Genomic DNA, 14,046 nt, shown 5'->3' on the forward strand with positions numbered 1-14,046 from the left:
TATACGTAAAATCGCAATCGCAATAGCGATCACAGTCGTTTTCCTGATTTATTGTATGGATCTCATGATGGATGATGCAGTAGACCAGAGAGACGAGGCATTAGATCAGAGAGATGAAGCAGGCGATGAATTGCATACGGTTCCAGGTTATTTTGCAGTTTGATTTTTATGGATTTGTGGTCGTTTGCGATTTTTGCAGTGTGATATATTGTGTAGGTGTTTATATTTAGTGTGATGTTTATTGTGTATGTGATGTTTATGTGATTCTAGTCTGAGATCATTCGTAACTCTTGGTGTTTATGTGTTTATGGTTTTCTGAATGAACGAAATATATATCCATAATCTTTGAACTATAAAACCAGAAGTTGTGAGCTATATATCCAGAATTATAGTAGTATATATCAAGGATTTTGTGAATGGATACTCTGTTCTGGATTGTATATCCATAATTATTGAACTTTTATGTCCAGAAACTGTGAGCTTTATATCCAGAATTCTATCACTATACATCCAGAATTATAATACTATACATCCACAAATTTCTAAACTGATACTCTGTTCTGGCTTTTAACACTATGCAGTCAGTGAAGATGTTGTTGTTGATTCACCAAGTTCAGATCCAATAGAGTTAGACATTGATGGTTCTTCTTCTAATCCAGGTCTATATGTAGTTTTATATGATCATAATTCACAGTGTTCAGCATTGTTATATGTTCATTCTTTTTCCATGGAAAATGTTATTCCTTTTGTAGAGCATGGCTGGATTTATTCGGCATTCCCCGCACCCCCTCTACATAGGAATTATATTTTCAATGGAACGTGTATTATTTAGTATACTTGAGGTTATATATTGCATTTGCAGTTGATGAAGATTTGGTTGGTGTTGTTGTAAGTAACGGGGTTGAAGCGTATGAGTTGTATAACAATTATGCATATAGAGTTGGTTTTAGTGTGAGGAAGGGTAATCAACGGTGCAAGGTATATAGCAAAACAGTCCAAATGAAGATGTTTATGTGTTCTAAAGCTGGTTTTAAGGTTAAGGCAAATGCTGGTGTTAGGGCATATTCAAAAATTGACACAAGGTCAGGGTGTGGTGCATGTGTTCAGTTTGACGTCGGTGAGGATGGGTTGTGGACGGTTACAAAACATGTAAAAGTGCACAATCACGAGTTATGTGCTGTAGACAAGAGTCATCTTCTGCGTTCACATAGAAATGTGGGTGATAATCAACTGTTATATTTAAAAGATTTGAAGAAGAGTGGTGTTGCAATGGTAGATGGTATTAGGTTCTTGAAACATCAAGCAGGGGGGTCTCCATTAGTTGGCTTCACTAATCGAGATGCTTATAATTCAATTGCTTCTGATACATCAAAGCGTTTGGATGGAACCGATTCGAACTCATTAATTGAAATATTTAGGAAGAGGCAGTCGACTGAGTCTGATTTTTTCTTTGATTTTGAAGTTGAATGTGATTCAAGACTATGCAGTTTTTTTTGGAGGGATGGTCGGATGAGACAAGACTATGAGTTGTTTGGGGATTTATTAGTGCACGATACAACTTATCGCACTAATAAATATGATATGATTTGTGGCCCTTTTGTAGGGATGAACCACCATTGCATGAATGTAATGTTTGGATGTGGTTTTCTGATGAATGAGAGGATAGAATCATTTGTGTGGCTGTTTAGAGCATTTTTAAGGTCTATGAATGGGAAATGTCCACAGACTATCATGACAGATCAATGTGCATCCATGGCTGCTGCTATTTGTCAGGTGTTTCCAACATCACGTCACCGTCTTTGCATATGGCATATTGGCGAGAATTCGAAGAAGCATATCAAGGCGTTAAGGAATAACAAGGATTTCTTAGATATGTTTAACTGTGTGTTGAAATACACAGAGACTGAAGCTGAGTTTGAATTTTATTGGACAAGGTATGTCCACTACTTTTTTTTTTCCTTTTTCGATTCCAGTAATTGAATTATGGATGTTTAGTATTAGAATTATGGTCATATAGTATTAGAATTATGAATATATAGTATTAGAATTATGTGAACATGTTGTAGTATAGAATGGAACTTCTTGATTGTTCCTGAGTTACATGCATTTAATTTATGGATTTATAGTTTTGGAATTGTGAATATACAGTGTTAGAATTATGGACATATAGTATTAGTTGTCTGAACATGTATTAGTGAAGCAGTGAGCTTCCTGTTTGTCTCTAAATTATATGCATGCAATTTATGGATTTATAGTATTGGAATTGTAGATATATAATATTACAATTATGGATATATAGTATTAGTTGTCTGAACATGTAGTAGTGAAGCAGTGAGCTTTCTGTTTGTATTATATGCATTCAATTTGTGGTTTTATTATATTGGAACTGTGGATATATAGCATTAGAGTTCTGAACATATGTCTTATCATTTCAGGTTGGTGACTGACTACAAGTGCCACAAGAATAGTTGGATACAAAAGCTGTATGACTGTAGGGAGAAGTGGTGTCCAGCATTCAATAAGGACTATTTTTCAGGGGGCATTTTATCATCGCAAAGGAGTGAAACTACTAACCATTCGATTTCAAGAAGGCTGTCCAAGACTGCAGGTCTATGTGATTTTTATTCATCGTTTGTTAGTGTAACTTCTGAATGGAGGAGCAAAGAGAATGGTGAAGACTTTCGTTGTACTCAAGGGGTACCCAACATGATGATGGAGCACGTGAAACTTCTGTTACACGCTAGAGAGGTATATACGATTGAGATATATTTTTTGTTTGAGGAACAATTCATGAAAGGCAATGCCTGTCATCAAGAAATGGTGTTGAATGAAGGTTGTCAGTTCAAGTATCACGTATGGCGTCCAGATATAGATATTATAAGGCATGAAGTCAGTTTTAAGTTGTCAACCTTAGACATTTCGTGTAGTTGCAAGTTGATTTCGGAGTTAGGAATTTTATGCTGCCATTGTTTACGCATTCTTCATATACACTGTGTTTCAAGTATTCCTAACAAATATATCATGAAAAGGTGGACTAAAAAGGTTGCTGATGGTAGGGATGTGAATACTGGTTCAATGTTTTGTAGAGCTGGTGTCCCTCCTTCAATTTGGGTTGTGGAGATTTGCAGAAAGTTTCAAAGACTGATTTCATCTAGTCAAGATAACAGTGTAACTAGGCAGTTCTGTGATGAAGCAGTTGAGGAAGCAAAGAAAAAGGTTGAAGCTGAGATTGGCTATGTGCAAATTGAAGAGTGCGGTGTTTCATCTTCAAGTGGTGTCATTCAAAATCCTTCAAACCGGAGATCAAAAGGTGAGCGTAACGTAAGGAGGAGTAGTGTTATTGAAAAGAAGTACAGTGCTGCAAGGGGGAGGAGGAGTGGTGCAAATAAAGTTACTTCGAGTACAAAGGGTGTTGTTCAGTCGTTGGTTTTGGAAAGTCTATCTGAGATTGCCGGGGATGGGTACCTTGTACATCCAAGTTCTGGGAGTTCGGAGTTTTGTCAGTATAGTAATGATGTAGATGATAATGCAGTTGTAGATTGAGAGTGGGGTTAATACCAGTTGGTAGCTAGCTGTTTTGAGGATATCAATTTACAAGTTGTTTGATCTGTGTATTCAAAATTTTAGTACTTGTTGATTTGCAGGTTTGAAGCTATATATCCATAATATTAAAGCTACATATCCATAATACTAAAGCTATATATCCATAATATTAGAGCTATACATACATATTCTGAGAACTATATGACCACAAAATATTGGAATTGTGTGTCAAATTAGTAAAAGTGTTCATAATGTTATATCATTATATCCACAATATTAAAGCTATATATCAATATGTAAACTGGTGAACTTGATGTTTACACTTATGTAAAATGTAAGTTCACAGCTGAACGAATATTCATAACTTTATATCAATATGTCCACAATCTTAAACCTATATGTCCATAATTCTGAGAACTATATGACCACAAAATATTGGAATTGTGTGTCAAATTAGTAAAAGTGTTCATAATGTTATATCATTATATCCACAATATTGAAGCTATATATCAATATGTAAACTGGTGAACTTGATCACTTATGTAAAATGTAAGTTCACAGTTGAACGAATATTCATAACTTTATATCAACATGCCCACAATCTTAAACCTATATGTCCATAATTCTTGAAATATGAATATATGAATATTTGAACGGTATGTTTATACTTATGTAAGATGTTCATAATTTTATATCCATACATCCACAATCTTAAACCTACATGTCCATAATATGAGAACTATATATTCAGTGAATTTCATAGATCGAATTTCAAAAATTGTGATAGAGTTGTTACAAAACGACCATAAGAACAGAAAATATTAAAATATTCATCCACAAAAACATTCATTGATCTTTCCAGTTTTACTTCTTCTTGTCTTCAATCTTTGCAGCTTTCATGACCTCGCCTTTGACGCTGTTCAGCTTTGACGTGATGATACAAGCAGCATACTTTGCCCTCAACTCAAAAATGAAGCTAGCCTGTAAAATAAGAAAAATAAATAACTAGTTCATTGTAATTTTTTCATCACTTTTTGATGTAGTTGGAATGTAATATATTTATGTTACTCTTACATTCGTGCGCATATGTTTCTTGAACCCAGGATCCCAGTTCTCGAGAGCTCCACCCATGTAAGTCTCCATATGTCGCATTACATATATGCCACAGTCGGTGACATTCTCTGCATTTTTCCAGTGCATGGCAAGGAACTCTACTGGCATGCTGTTCAGTTTGTGAGTCAAGGTGGATTGTCCTGCTGCCAGGTACGCCTTGAATGCTTCAATCTGGTAAAAAATTAGCTCAATGTTCATAATGTTTTAAATTCAATATATAGGTGACAATAAGGAGATTTTTTAATATAATATAAGCTACCAGTTTGTATGGACAGTCCCCATATTTATCAAGCTCTGAAACACCAGCAGGCAATTCCTTGTTGTCTATCACCTGAACCTTGGATTCCTTGACATTTATGCACACAACAAAGTAGTGTGCATGGCGATGCACTGGGAAGAATATCTAATTCCAAAACAAAAGGTTATTATTTGAAACAACTACATACCCAGGTACTGTTAACTGCATGGGTATACATTCATATTTGACAGAGTACTATATATCCATAATTATAAAACTATATATCCACAATCTTAAAACTATATATCCACAAAATTCAGAAATTTATAAAGATCCTAATAAGCCGAGTATATTCCAAGCTTCAAGCATATAAATCCACAAATTAATAACTATACATCCAAAAACTACATTACCATATATCCAGAATTCTTAACAGTCTGTTCACAGAGTAATACATTCATATATTAACAGAGTACTACATATCCATAATCACATAACTATATATCCACAATTTTAAGACTATATATCCACAAATTCAGAACTTTATAAAGGATCTTATTAAACTTTGTATATTCCAAGCTTCATGCATATATATCAATAATAAAATCTTAAATTATTAAATTAAGTGTGTGTAATAGATCTTAAAAGGTCTGCATCACTGATTTCCAGGTTTCCAAAACTTGATATTTCATAATTCAATCTATCATTGAAATTTTCCATCCTTTTCTCAGCTGGGAGACTTTTCATCCAATCATCAGATGGATCAAGCTGCAGCTGTTTTTGAATACACAGAAATGCAAAAAATGAGTATTCAAAAGGCTTAAAGTACTAGATTTTTAAAAATGCGCATCTGCATGTCAAAAATAACTCTTACATGTGGCAGTGTGGTGAAGAATACGCGTTTTGGTATCCCAACAGTACGTTCTGTGTTCTTCAAAGTTAGCCGCAAAGACCAAATATTCAAGAAGTCTATATCCAACTCGCCATTGCTCAAAGTTGAGAAGTGACGCCTTGTTAGGTAGTAGTCACCATAGCTGAACAGCAACTCACTACAGCACCAAAATAACAATAATAATAATAACACCAATAGTTATAATAATATGAACTATCTAAGTAATTTAAAGGTTATTATAAATATATGTGTTCAAACATACTCTTCTGGGTGTTCGGTAGACACACTCAAGAATGCATAGTTTGAAATGATTTTTTCCCGTGGAGTTGCAGTGCGTATAAAACCTGCATTCTGTGTCCAGTATGGTGACCTCAAACAAAGAGGTTTGTTCCTGAATCGTCGCTGGGGTCTCATCCTAATAGTCACGTCCTCAACATCAGACTCACTTTCTTGCATGGCACTGTTGTTTATATATCCACAGTATTAGAACTTTATATCCATAATATTAAACATATATGTACATAATCATAGAACTATATATTCACAGATTTAAAATGTTCATAATTTTATATCTATATATCCACAATTTTAAAGCTATATGTCCACAGTTGTAAAAATGTTCATAAGTTTATATTCATAATTTTAGCACTATAAATTCATAACGTTAAAGCCAAATGCAAATAACAAACTGTAAATTTACCAATCAAAGTCATCAACATCAGCATCAGTAGCAGCGGCATGACGAACATATCTCTGAAATGGGACCCTAACAAGTGGAGGAGTTACTTGTGCTCCCAAGGTCGTTGACAGTCCTGCATCCTCTCCAATTTGTTGAACCAAAGCATCCAATGGTAGGTCCTCTTCAACTACTTGCTCCGTGTGTTGCTCACATGGCTGCGGTTGCGATTCATTGCAGTGTATTCCCAAATCAAATGATGGAGCTTCAAATTCCATGGTTCTTGTTGTCTTCTGAAATGCTTCCACCAATGAATCCACTGCAGCGGTGAAGGTTTCACTCCCAAAGAATATGTCATCCAACTGAGATTCAGTTGGAATGGAAGTTGATTCAATTGCGCTTGCAGCACCTAGCATGTTTGATATCCCTGAGAACGCTTTCTTCATGACTTCAATAGGTGCGCCCTGCTTTCCAATTTCAGACATAGCTTCACCAAACTCCAGGACATCTGATGCTAGCTTTTGGAGCACACGGGTCACCCGATCAACACTTGAGAGTGGCTCACTTGTAGTTGGTGTCGGTGTTGCAGTAGCAGGAGTAGAAGAAGTAGTAGCAGCAGCAGTAAATGCAGGTTGTGGTAGTGAGGTTGTAGCAGCAGCAGTGCTTGCAGGTTGTTGTAGTGAGGTGGTAGCATCAGTCCTTGGCTTCTTAACTCTAGGGATAACCCTTCCTTTTCCAAACCCACCAGCCCTTTTTTCAGCCTTGACTCTCTTTCTTACAAGCGTGGTTGTCCAAGCAAGTATGCTAGGGTATGTCCTGTTGATCTTCATTCCTTTGAATTCTACTCGATCAAAGTAGAACAGCTACAAATTACAGAAGATTATGTTAAAGATGAATTTAGAACAATTTATCCATGTATTCTTAATTGCATGGTCACAGTGTAATGCATAACTATATGTCCATAATCACATAACTATATATCCATAACTTTAAAACTATATATCTACAAAATTCAGAAATAAAAAATGATATTAATAAAATGAGTATATTCCAAGTTTCATGCATATATGTCCATAAACCCATAAATATACATCCAAAAACACATTAATATATATCCAGAATTATTAGCAGTATGTCCACAGAGTAATACATACATATATTCACAGAGTACTACACATCCATAATCACATAACTATATATCCACAATTTTAAAATTATATATCCACAAATTAAACTGCATAAAGGACCTCATTAAACTGAGTGTATTCCAAGTGTCATGCATATATATCCATAAACCCATAACTATACATCCAAAAACACATTAATATATATCCAGAATTATTAACAGTATGTCCACAGAGTAATACATTCATATATTCACAGAGTACTATATATCCATAATCACATAACTATATATCCACAATTTTAAAACTATATATCCACAAATTAAACTACATAAAGGATCTTATTAAACTGAGTATATTCCAAGTTTCATGCATATATACCCATAATAAATTGTTAGTTATACACCTACAACTACATAAAATTCATGCAACTAGATTAAAGACAATAAGAACTGACCAATATCAATGTCATTGGCCCCCAAAAGCTTCTCTTTCTATCTTCATTGTAACTATCTATCGAGTCAATGAGAGATTGGTATGTGTAGGTGCACCAATTGTACTCTTTAATCATATCAACATCAATCAATGAGTTTAAGATCCTGTACTTGGAGTAGCGTGTTGTGTTTCCTCGAAGCATGGAGGAAACGGCAAAGACTACGAAATCCCTCTTGAACTCATCACCATGATCAGCTCTCCTAACAATCTCATCTGGCATCTGTGTAGTTATTGGCGAGCCTGCTGTAATACCCCACCTCCTTCTCCATGAAGTCAGCAGCAGTTTGTATTCACGGGTTGAGGTGTCTTCCATCTTTGTCCCCTCATTGACCTTCAGAGGCCCTCGCGGGATTCCCAACGTGTATTCGACATCTTCCTCTTCAATGTGGAGACTATCATCCTCTAATACAAAATCACACCTGCAAACATTAAAGTTGTCCAGCAGGTATTGCACCAACTTTGATTCATTGGTGCAGAGTTGGAGATGAAGAAGTCCACCAAATCCAGTTTCTACGACAGCTTGTTTCTGTCGTGGTGAGAGCCTCTGGACAAGATCAAACATCAGCTTTGGCCCCATCCTCGTATTGAAGTAATCTCTCCTGTGTTCTCTAGTTCGTCGGCGCCGTCTCGTTGAAGTCTCTGCAACAGTTGTTTCCTTAGCAGGGCGTGAGCGCTGAGCTGCTTGTGAATTTAGGGCTGCTGCTGGTTGTTCACTAGTTGGATTAGAGCTCTGAGCTGCTTGTGAATCTAGAATTGCTGCTGTCCGGTACTCTGTTCTTCTTCTTTTTGTTTCTCTAAGAGCCTCAGCCAGTGTAGGTTCACGAGCCATTTCTGTAAATAAGAATTATTAAACTATACATCCATAATATCACAACTATTTGTCCACAAACATTTCAGAAACACACTAATTGAAGACAGGAATGATATTTTCATACATGCATAAGTATTAAACTATAAAACCACAATTATAAAGCTATATATCCACAATATCACAACTATTTGTCCACAAACATTTCAGAAAACACACTAATTGAAGACAGGAATGATATTTTCATACATGCATAAGTATTAAACTATAAAACCACAATTATAAAGTTATATATCCACAATATCACAATTATTTGTCCACAAACATTTCAGAAACACACTAATTGAAGACATGAATGATATTTTCGAACATGCATAAGTATTAAACTATAAAACCACAAGTATAAAGCTATATATCCACAATATCACAACTATTTGTCCACAAACATTTCAGAAACACAATAATTGAAGAGAGGAATGATATTTTCAGACATGCATAAGTATTAAACTATAAAACCACAATTATAAAGCTATATATCCACAATATCACAACTATTTGTCCACAAACATTTCAGAAACACACTAATTGAAGACAGGAATGATATTTTCAAACATGAATAAGTATTAAACTATAAAACCACAAGTATAAAGCTATATATCCACAATATCACAACTATTTGTCCAAAAACATTTCAGAAAACACCAAAAAACAATCAAACAAACAGAAAAAAAAAACAGAGTATTGATCTGTTTGAGAAAAATGCAAAATCGTGTTGCAAAACCCTAGTCAAAAATAACAAGAATATACAGCGAATATGAATGTTAACAGTCAAAAAACACAACGTTAACAGTAAAAAATCACAAAAATACATTATACCTGATGGAGAATGCGATGATAACGGGCGACAATGCTAGAATGAAAATGGCGACAATGGTGAACAAAACACGCTCCGGCGACAATGAGATGAAGACGGCGAAAATCGCGACTCCGAGTAGACAGAGAGAGAGATGAAGACTGCTACAGTGCGAAGGAAGTGTGTAGCTTGTTGGAGACGAAACGTTGGAAATGGCGGAAAAAGGAGTGTAGTGGCGTTTTATGGCAATAATAATAATATTTTTTTTTTAAAATATCGGGATGAGTGAAACGGTGCCACTAACGGCACCGTTACTTCCCTGGCACTATACGGTGTCGTTTTCAACCGTGTGTACCAAGAACGGTACACACGGTTGCACGGCATAACAATTGATTAAGCTTGTAACTAGCTAGCATAATTGATAAAAGACGTGAAAAAACACAAACTTAGCTTTAAGCCTTGGGTAGTAATTAATTATATTCAAATCTTTACAATTTTGAAAAACATAAATTTTGCATTTGGTAACAATTGTACCTTAGTATAGCATATATTTTCATACATATATGGGGTATTTGGTAAATAATTGTTAGCTAATTGAGTTAGTGAGTTTGATTAGTTGATAGTATTAATTGATTGTAAAAAGATGTTTAATTTGGTAAATTAGCTATTAGCTCATAGCTGATTATATGCAAAATGATTTTTTCAAAAATTAATCGAAAGAGCTACTTTGAGAAGCTTTTTGAATTTTAGTCTTTTGAAGCAATAAACTGTTATAAAAAGCTAATTAACCAAACACTTATATTAAATTTTAACCAAGTCAAACAACTAATAATGATCAAATAAGCTAAAATTGACTGATAGACAAACAAACTATTTTACAAAACAGGCTAACTATGTTTTTTTTTTTTTAAAGGCTTGGATATAATTGCAAGAAAGTGTTAATATTTGGGTTTTTTTAATCAATGTCTTGATAAAATTATACACTACACAGAAAAATTAAATTTATCAACAGAAAATCCATAAGTAAATGAATGGAATTTGTATGTATTTAATTTATAAACAAATTTTCATTGATTATAAACACCGATCGAAATCTATGTAAGGAATAGTTATTTCATCCATTGCTAAATTTATTGTAGTAAATAATTATTACAGAGTATTATTTAAATGAGATCGACTGGTAAGTAGCCAAGTAGCCCCTTACAAGGCGCGGGCTTTTTTTGTTGTGACTTGTGAGTTGTGAGTTTGTGACTTATTTGATTATATCATATTGTTGGATCTCAGCGCTGCACTATGCTTACTTCCCAGGGGGTCACCCATCCCGGGATTGCCGGAAGTCAAGCACGCTTAACCACAGAGTTCTATGGTACCTGGTTGCCATATCCTACTTAAAACTAAGCTGACTAAAAGCCTATGGGGTGAAGTAGAGATTCGAACCCATGACCTATGATCTAGCTCTGATACCAATTCGAACCCATGACCTTTGGTCTAGCTCTGATATCAAATTGAAGCATGTACTCCATCTCAACTAAAAGCCTACGGTGGGTTCCAAGCAACACGTGGACTGTAGTCGCTTATGGGGTGACGTAGAGATTTGAATCCATGACCTTTGGTCTAGCTCTGATACCAATTCGAACCCATGACCTTTGGTCTAGCTCTGATATCAAATTGAAGCATGTGCTCCATCTCAACTAAAAGCCTACGGTGGGTTCCAAGCAACACGTGGACCATAGTCGCTTATGGGGTGATGTAGAGATTCGAACCCATGACCTTTGGTCTAGCTCTGAGCCTCTGATACCAATTCGAACCCATGACCTTCAAGGGAGTAGAATTAACAACGGCAGGCACATTGTTTGGGTGGATTCTTGGCCCCAATTCCTTCAACCCAGAGGTCTGAAAACTCCAGGTCGCAATGTAATGCAACTCTGTGTTTCCCTCAGTAGAACTTGAAAACCCCACATACATAAACTCATTTAGGAACCCAGACAGATCAATATCAACTGTCAGTAAGGCAATTTCAGGCTTGGGATTTGATTGGCTCAAGAACACCTCCAGCTTCTTCTCCTCATTCTTGTAATCAACCCAAGTCGTAAGCTGTAAGCCAATCCTCACGTGTGCGGTGGGTTCCAAACAACAAGTGGACCGTAGTCGCTTATTGGGTGACGTAGATATACAAAATTCAAACCCATGACCATTGGTCTGGCTCTGATACCAAATTGAAGCATGTGCTCCATCTCAACTAAAAGCCTATCGTGGGTTCCAAGCAACACGTGGACTGTAGTCGCTTATAGGGTGACGTAGAGATTCGAACCCATGACCTTTCGTCTAGCTCTGATACCAATTCGAACCCATGACCTTTGGTCTAGCTCTGATATCAAATTGAAGCATGTGCTCCATCTCAACTAAAAGCCTAAGCTGACTAAAAGCCTATGGGGTGAAGTAGAGATTAGAACCCATGACCTTTGGTCTAGCTCAGATACCAATTCGAACCCATGACCTTTGGTCTAGCTCTGATATCAAATTGAAGCATGTGCTCCATCTCAACTAAAAGCCTAAGCTGACTAAAAGCATGTTGCTTTGATAGTTGTTCCTGAACCGACTTGTTATTCTCAGGCGGTTCGGTATCCTGAGTGGCGTGAGGCCATGGATCTTGAGTTTAATGCCTTGATTCATAATAACACCTGGCGGTTAGTGGATCGCACTCCGGATATGAATGTCGTTAGGTGCAAATGGGTGTTCAGGACGAAGCGCAAGGCTGATGGCACAGTCGAGAGGCACAAAGCACGGTTAGTTCCTAAAGGCTTCACTCAGGTGGCAGGTCAGGACTTCTTTGAGACTTTCAGACCTATCGTCAAGCCAACCACTGTGCGACTTCTTCTGTCTTTGGCTGTCTCTTGGGGTTGGACGATTCGGCAGCTCGACGTGCACAATGCGTTTCTCAATGGTAATCTCTCTGAGACTGTTTATATGAGGCAGCCGCCTGGCTATGAGGATAAGGCCCGGACGGATTTCGTATGTTCATTGCAACGGTCGTTGTATGGGCTTAAGCAGGCCCCTAGGGCGTGGTTTGACAGGTTACGTGCTTTCTTGGTTTCGGTGGGGTTTTCACCATCCAATACGGATGTCTATTTATTCATTTATTCTCGTGACTCTGTCTGCTTATATTTGCTTGTGTATGTTGATGACATCCTCGTGATGGGTTCTGATGCTACTCGTGTGCGTCGTCTACTTACTGACTTAGCCTCAGAGTTCAAGATTCGTGACATGGGTGCTCCGTCCTTCTTTCTTGGCATTGAGACAGTCTCCCGGGATGGCGGTCTCTTTCTTTCCCAGCAACGGTACATGCAGGACATTTTGACTCGTGCAGGTATGGTGGATTGTAAGTCGATGGCTACTCCGATTCCTGTGTCTCGTCCGGTGCCTGATTCTGTGGCTCCCTATGCGGATCCCATGCAATATCGTAGTCATTTGGGAACCCTTCAGCACCTTACTGTGACGCATCCAGATCTCTCTTTTGCTGTGAATCGGATTTGTCAGCACATGCACTCCCCGACTACTGAGCATTGGGCTATGCTCAAGCGCGTACTCGGGTACGTGAAAGGTACTCTCCATTTCGGTCTCTTTATCCGTCTGTCATCTTCTCTTGTTGTTCATGCTTTCTCGGATTCGGACTGGGCTGGTGATCCGAATGACAGGAAATTCACTAGTGGTTTTGCGGTTTTTCTGGGTGGCAACCTGATCTCCTGGTCGTGGCAGAAGCAACGGACGGTTGCTCGGTCATCTACTGAGGCTGAGTACAAGGCACTGGCTGATGTGTCTGCTGAGGTCACGTGGCTAGTCTCTCTGCTTCGTGAGTTGGGCATTTCGCTGGCTGTGCCTCCCACTCTTTGGTGTGATAATTTGGGTGCGACATATTTATGCTCTAATCCGGTTTTTCATGCTCGCACAAAGCACGTGGAGATTGACTACCACTTTGTGCGTGATAAGGTGGCTAAGAAGGAACTGCAGGTGAGCTTCATCTCCACAAAGGATCAGCTAGCTGATGTGTTCACTAAGGCCCTTCCTGGTCCTCGTTTCGTGACTCTCTATGACAAGCTCAATGTTGTTTCCGGTCAACCTTGCGCTTGAGGGGGAGTGTTAGGAGTCTATTATCATTACTATTAGTCCGTTACTATTAGTCTATTGTTATTAGTATTCGTCTTGTGTTAGGTCTTGTATACTCAGGTATATATACTCTTACCGGACACATTATTCATTATTCAGATATATCGAATCCTCATCTCATCAACTTGTTAAAACTATGA

The 14,046-nt window shown here is 37.3% G+C and overlaps 3 protein-coding genes across 3 annotated transcripts; 2 read left to right on the forward strand and 1 right to left on the reverse strand.

The window, feature by feature from the left end:
- The first annotated feature begins 67 nt into the window (after positions 1 to 67).
- LOC109158765 (protein FAR1-RELATED SEQUENCE 7-like) lies at positions 68 to 3,543 on the forward strand. Its single transcript, XM_019306664.1, has 4 exons — positions 68 to 146; positions 582 to 659; positions 863 to 1,934; positions 2,436 to 3,543. The coding sequence occupies exons 1-4, from the start codon at positions 68 to 70 to the stop codon at positions 3,541 to 3,543; spliced, it is 2,337 nt and encodes a 778-aa protein (XP_019162209.1).
- Positions 3,544 to 6,482: 2,939 nt separating this feature from the next.
- Positions 6,483 to 9,792, reverse strand: LOC109158775. Its single transcript, XM_019306673.1, has 3 exons — positions 9,766 to 9,792; positions 8,044 to 8,912; positions 6,483 to 7,325 (listed from the first exon to the last, which is right to left on the reverse strand). The coding sequence occupies exons 2-3, from the start codon at positions 8,908 to 8,910 to the stop codon at positions 6,483 to 6,485; spliced, it is 1,710 nt and encodes a 569-aa protein (XP_019162218.1). The 5' UTR covers positions 8,911 to 8,912; positions 9,766 to 9,792.
- A 2,593-nt stretch (positions 9,793 to 12,385) lies between these two features.
- On the forward strand, positions 12,386 to 13,596 carry LOC109158784 (uncharacterized mitochondrial protein AtMg00810-like). The gene is made up of 2 exons (XM_019306678.1): positions 12,386 to 13,536; positions 13,581 to 13,596. The coding sequence occupies exons 1-2, from the start codon at positions 12,386 to 12,388 to the stop codon at positions 13,594 to 13,596; spliced, it is 1,167 nt and encodes a 388-aa protein (XP_019162223.1).
- The last annotated feature ends 450 nt before the right edge of the window (positions 13,597 to 14,046 follow it).

The sequence above is a fragment of the Ipomoea nil genome, unplaced genomic scaffold (genome assembly GCF_001879475.1).
Source record: "Ipomoea nil cultivar Tokyo-kokei standard unplaced genomic scaffold, Asagao_1.1 scaffold0302, whole genome shotgun sequence".
In the NCBI taxonomy this organism is placed as follows: Eukaryota; Viridiplantae; Streptophyta; class Magnoliopsida; order Solanales; family Convolvulaceae; genus Ipomoea; species Ipomoea nil.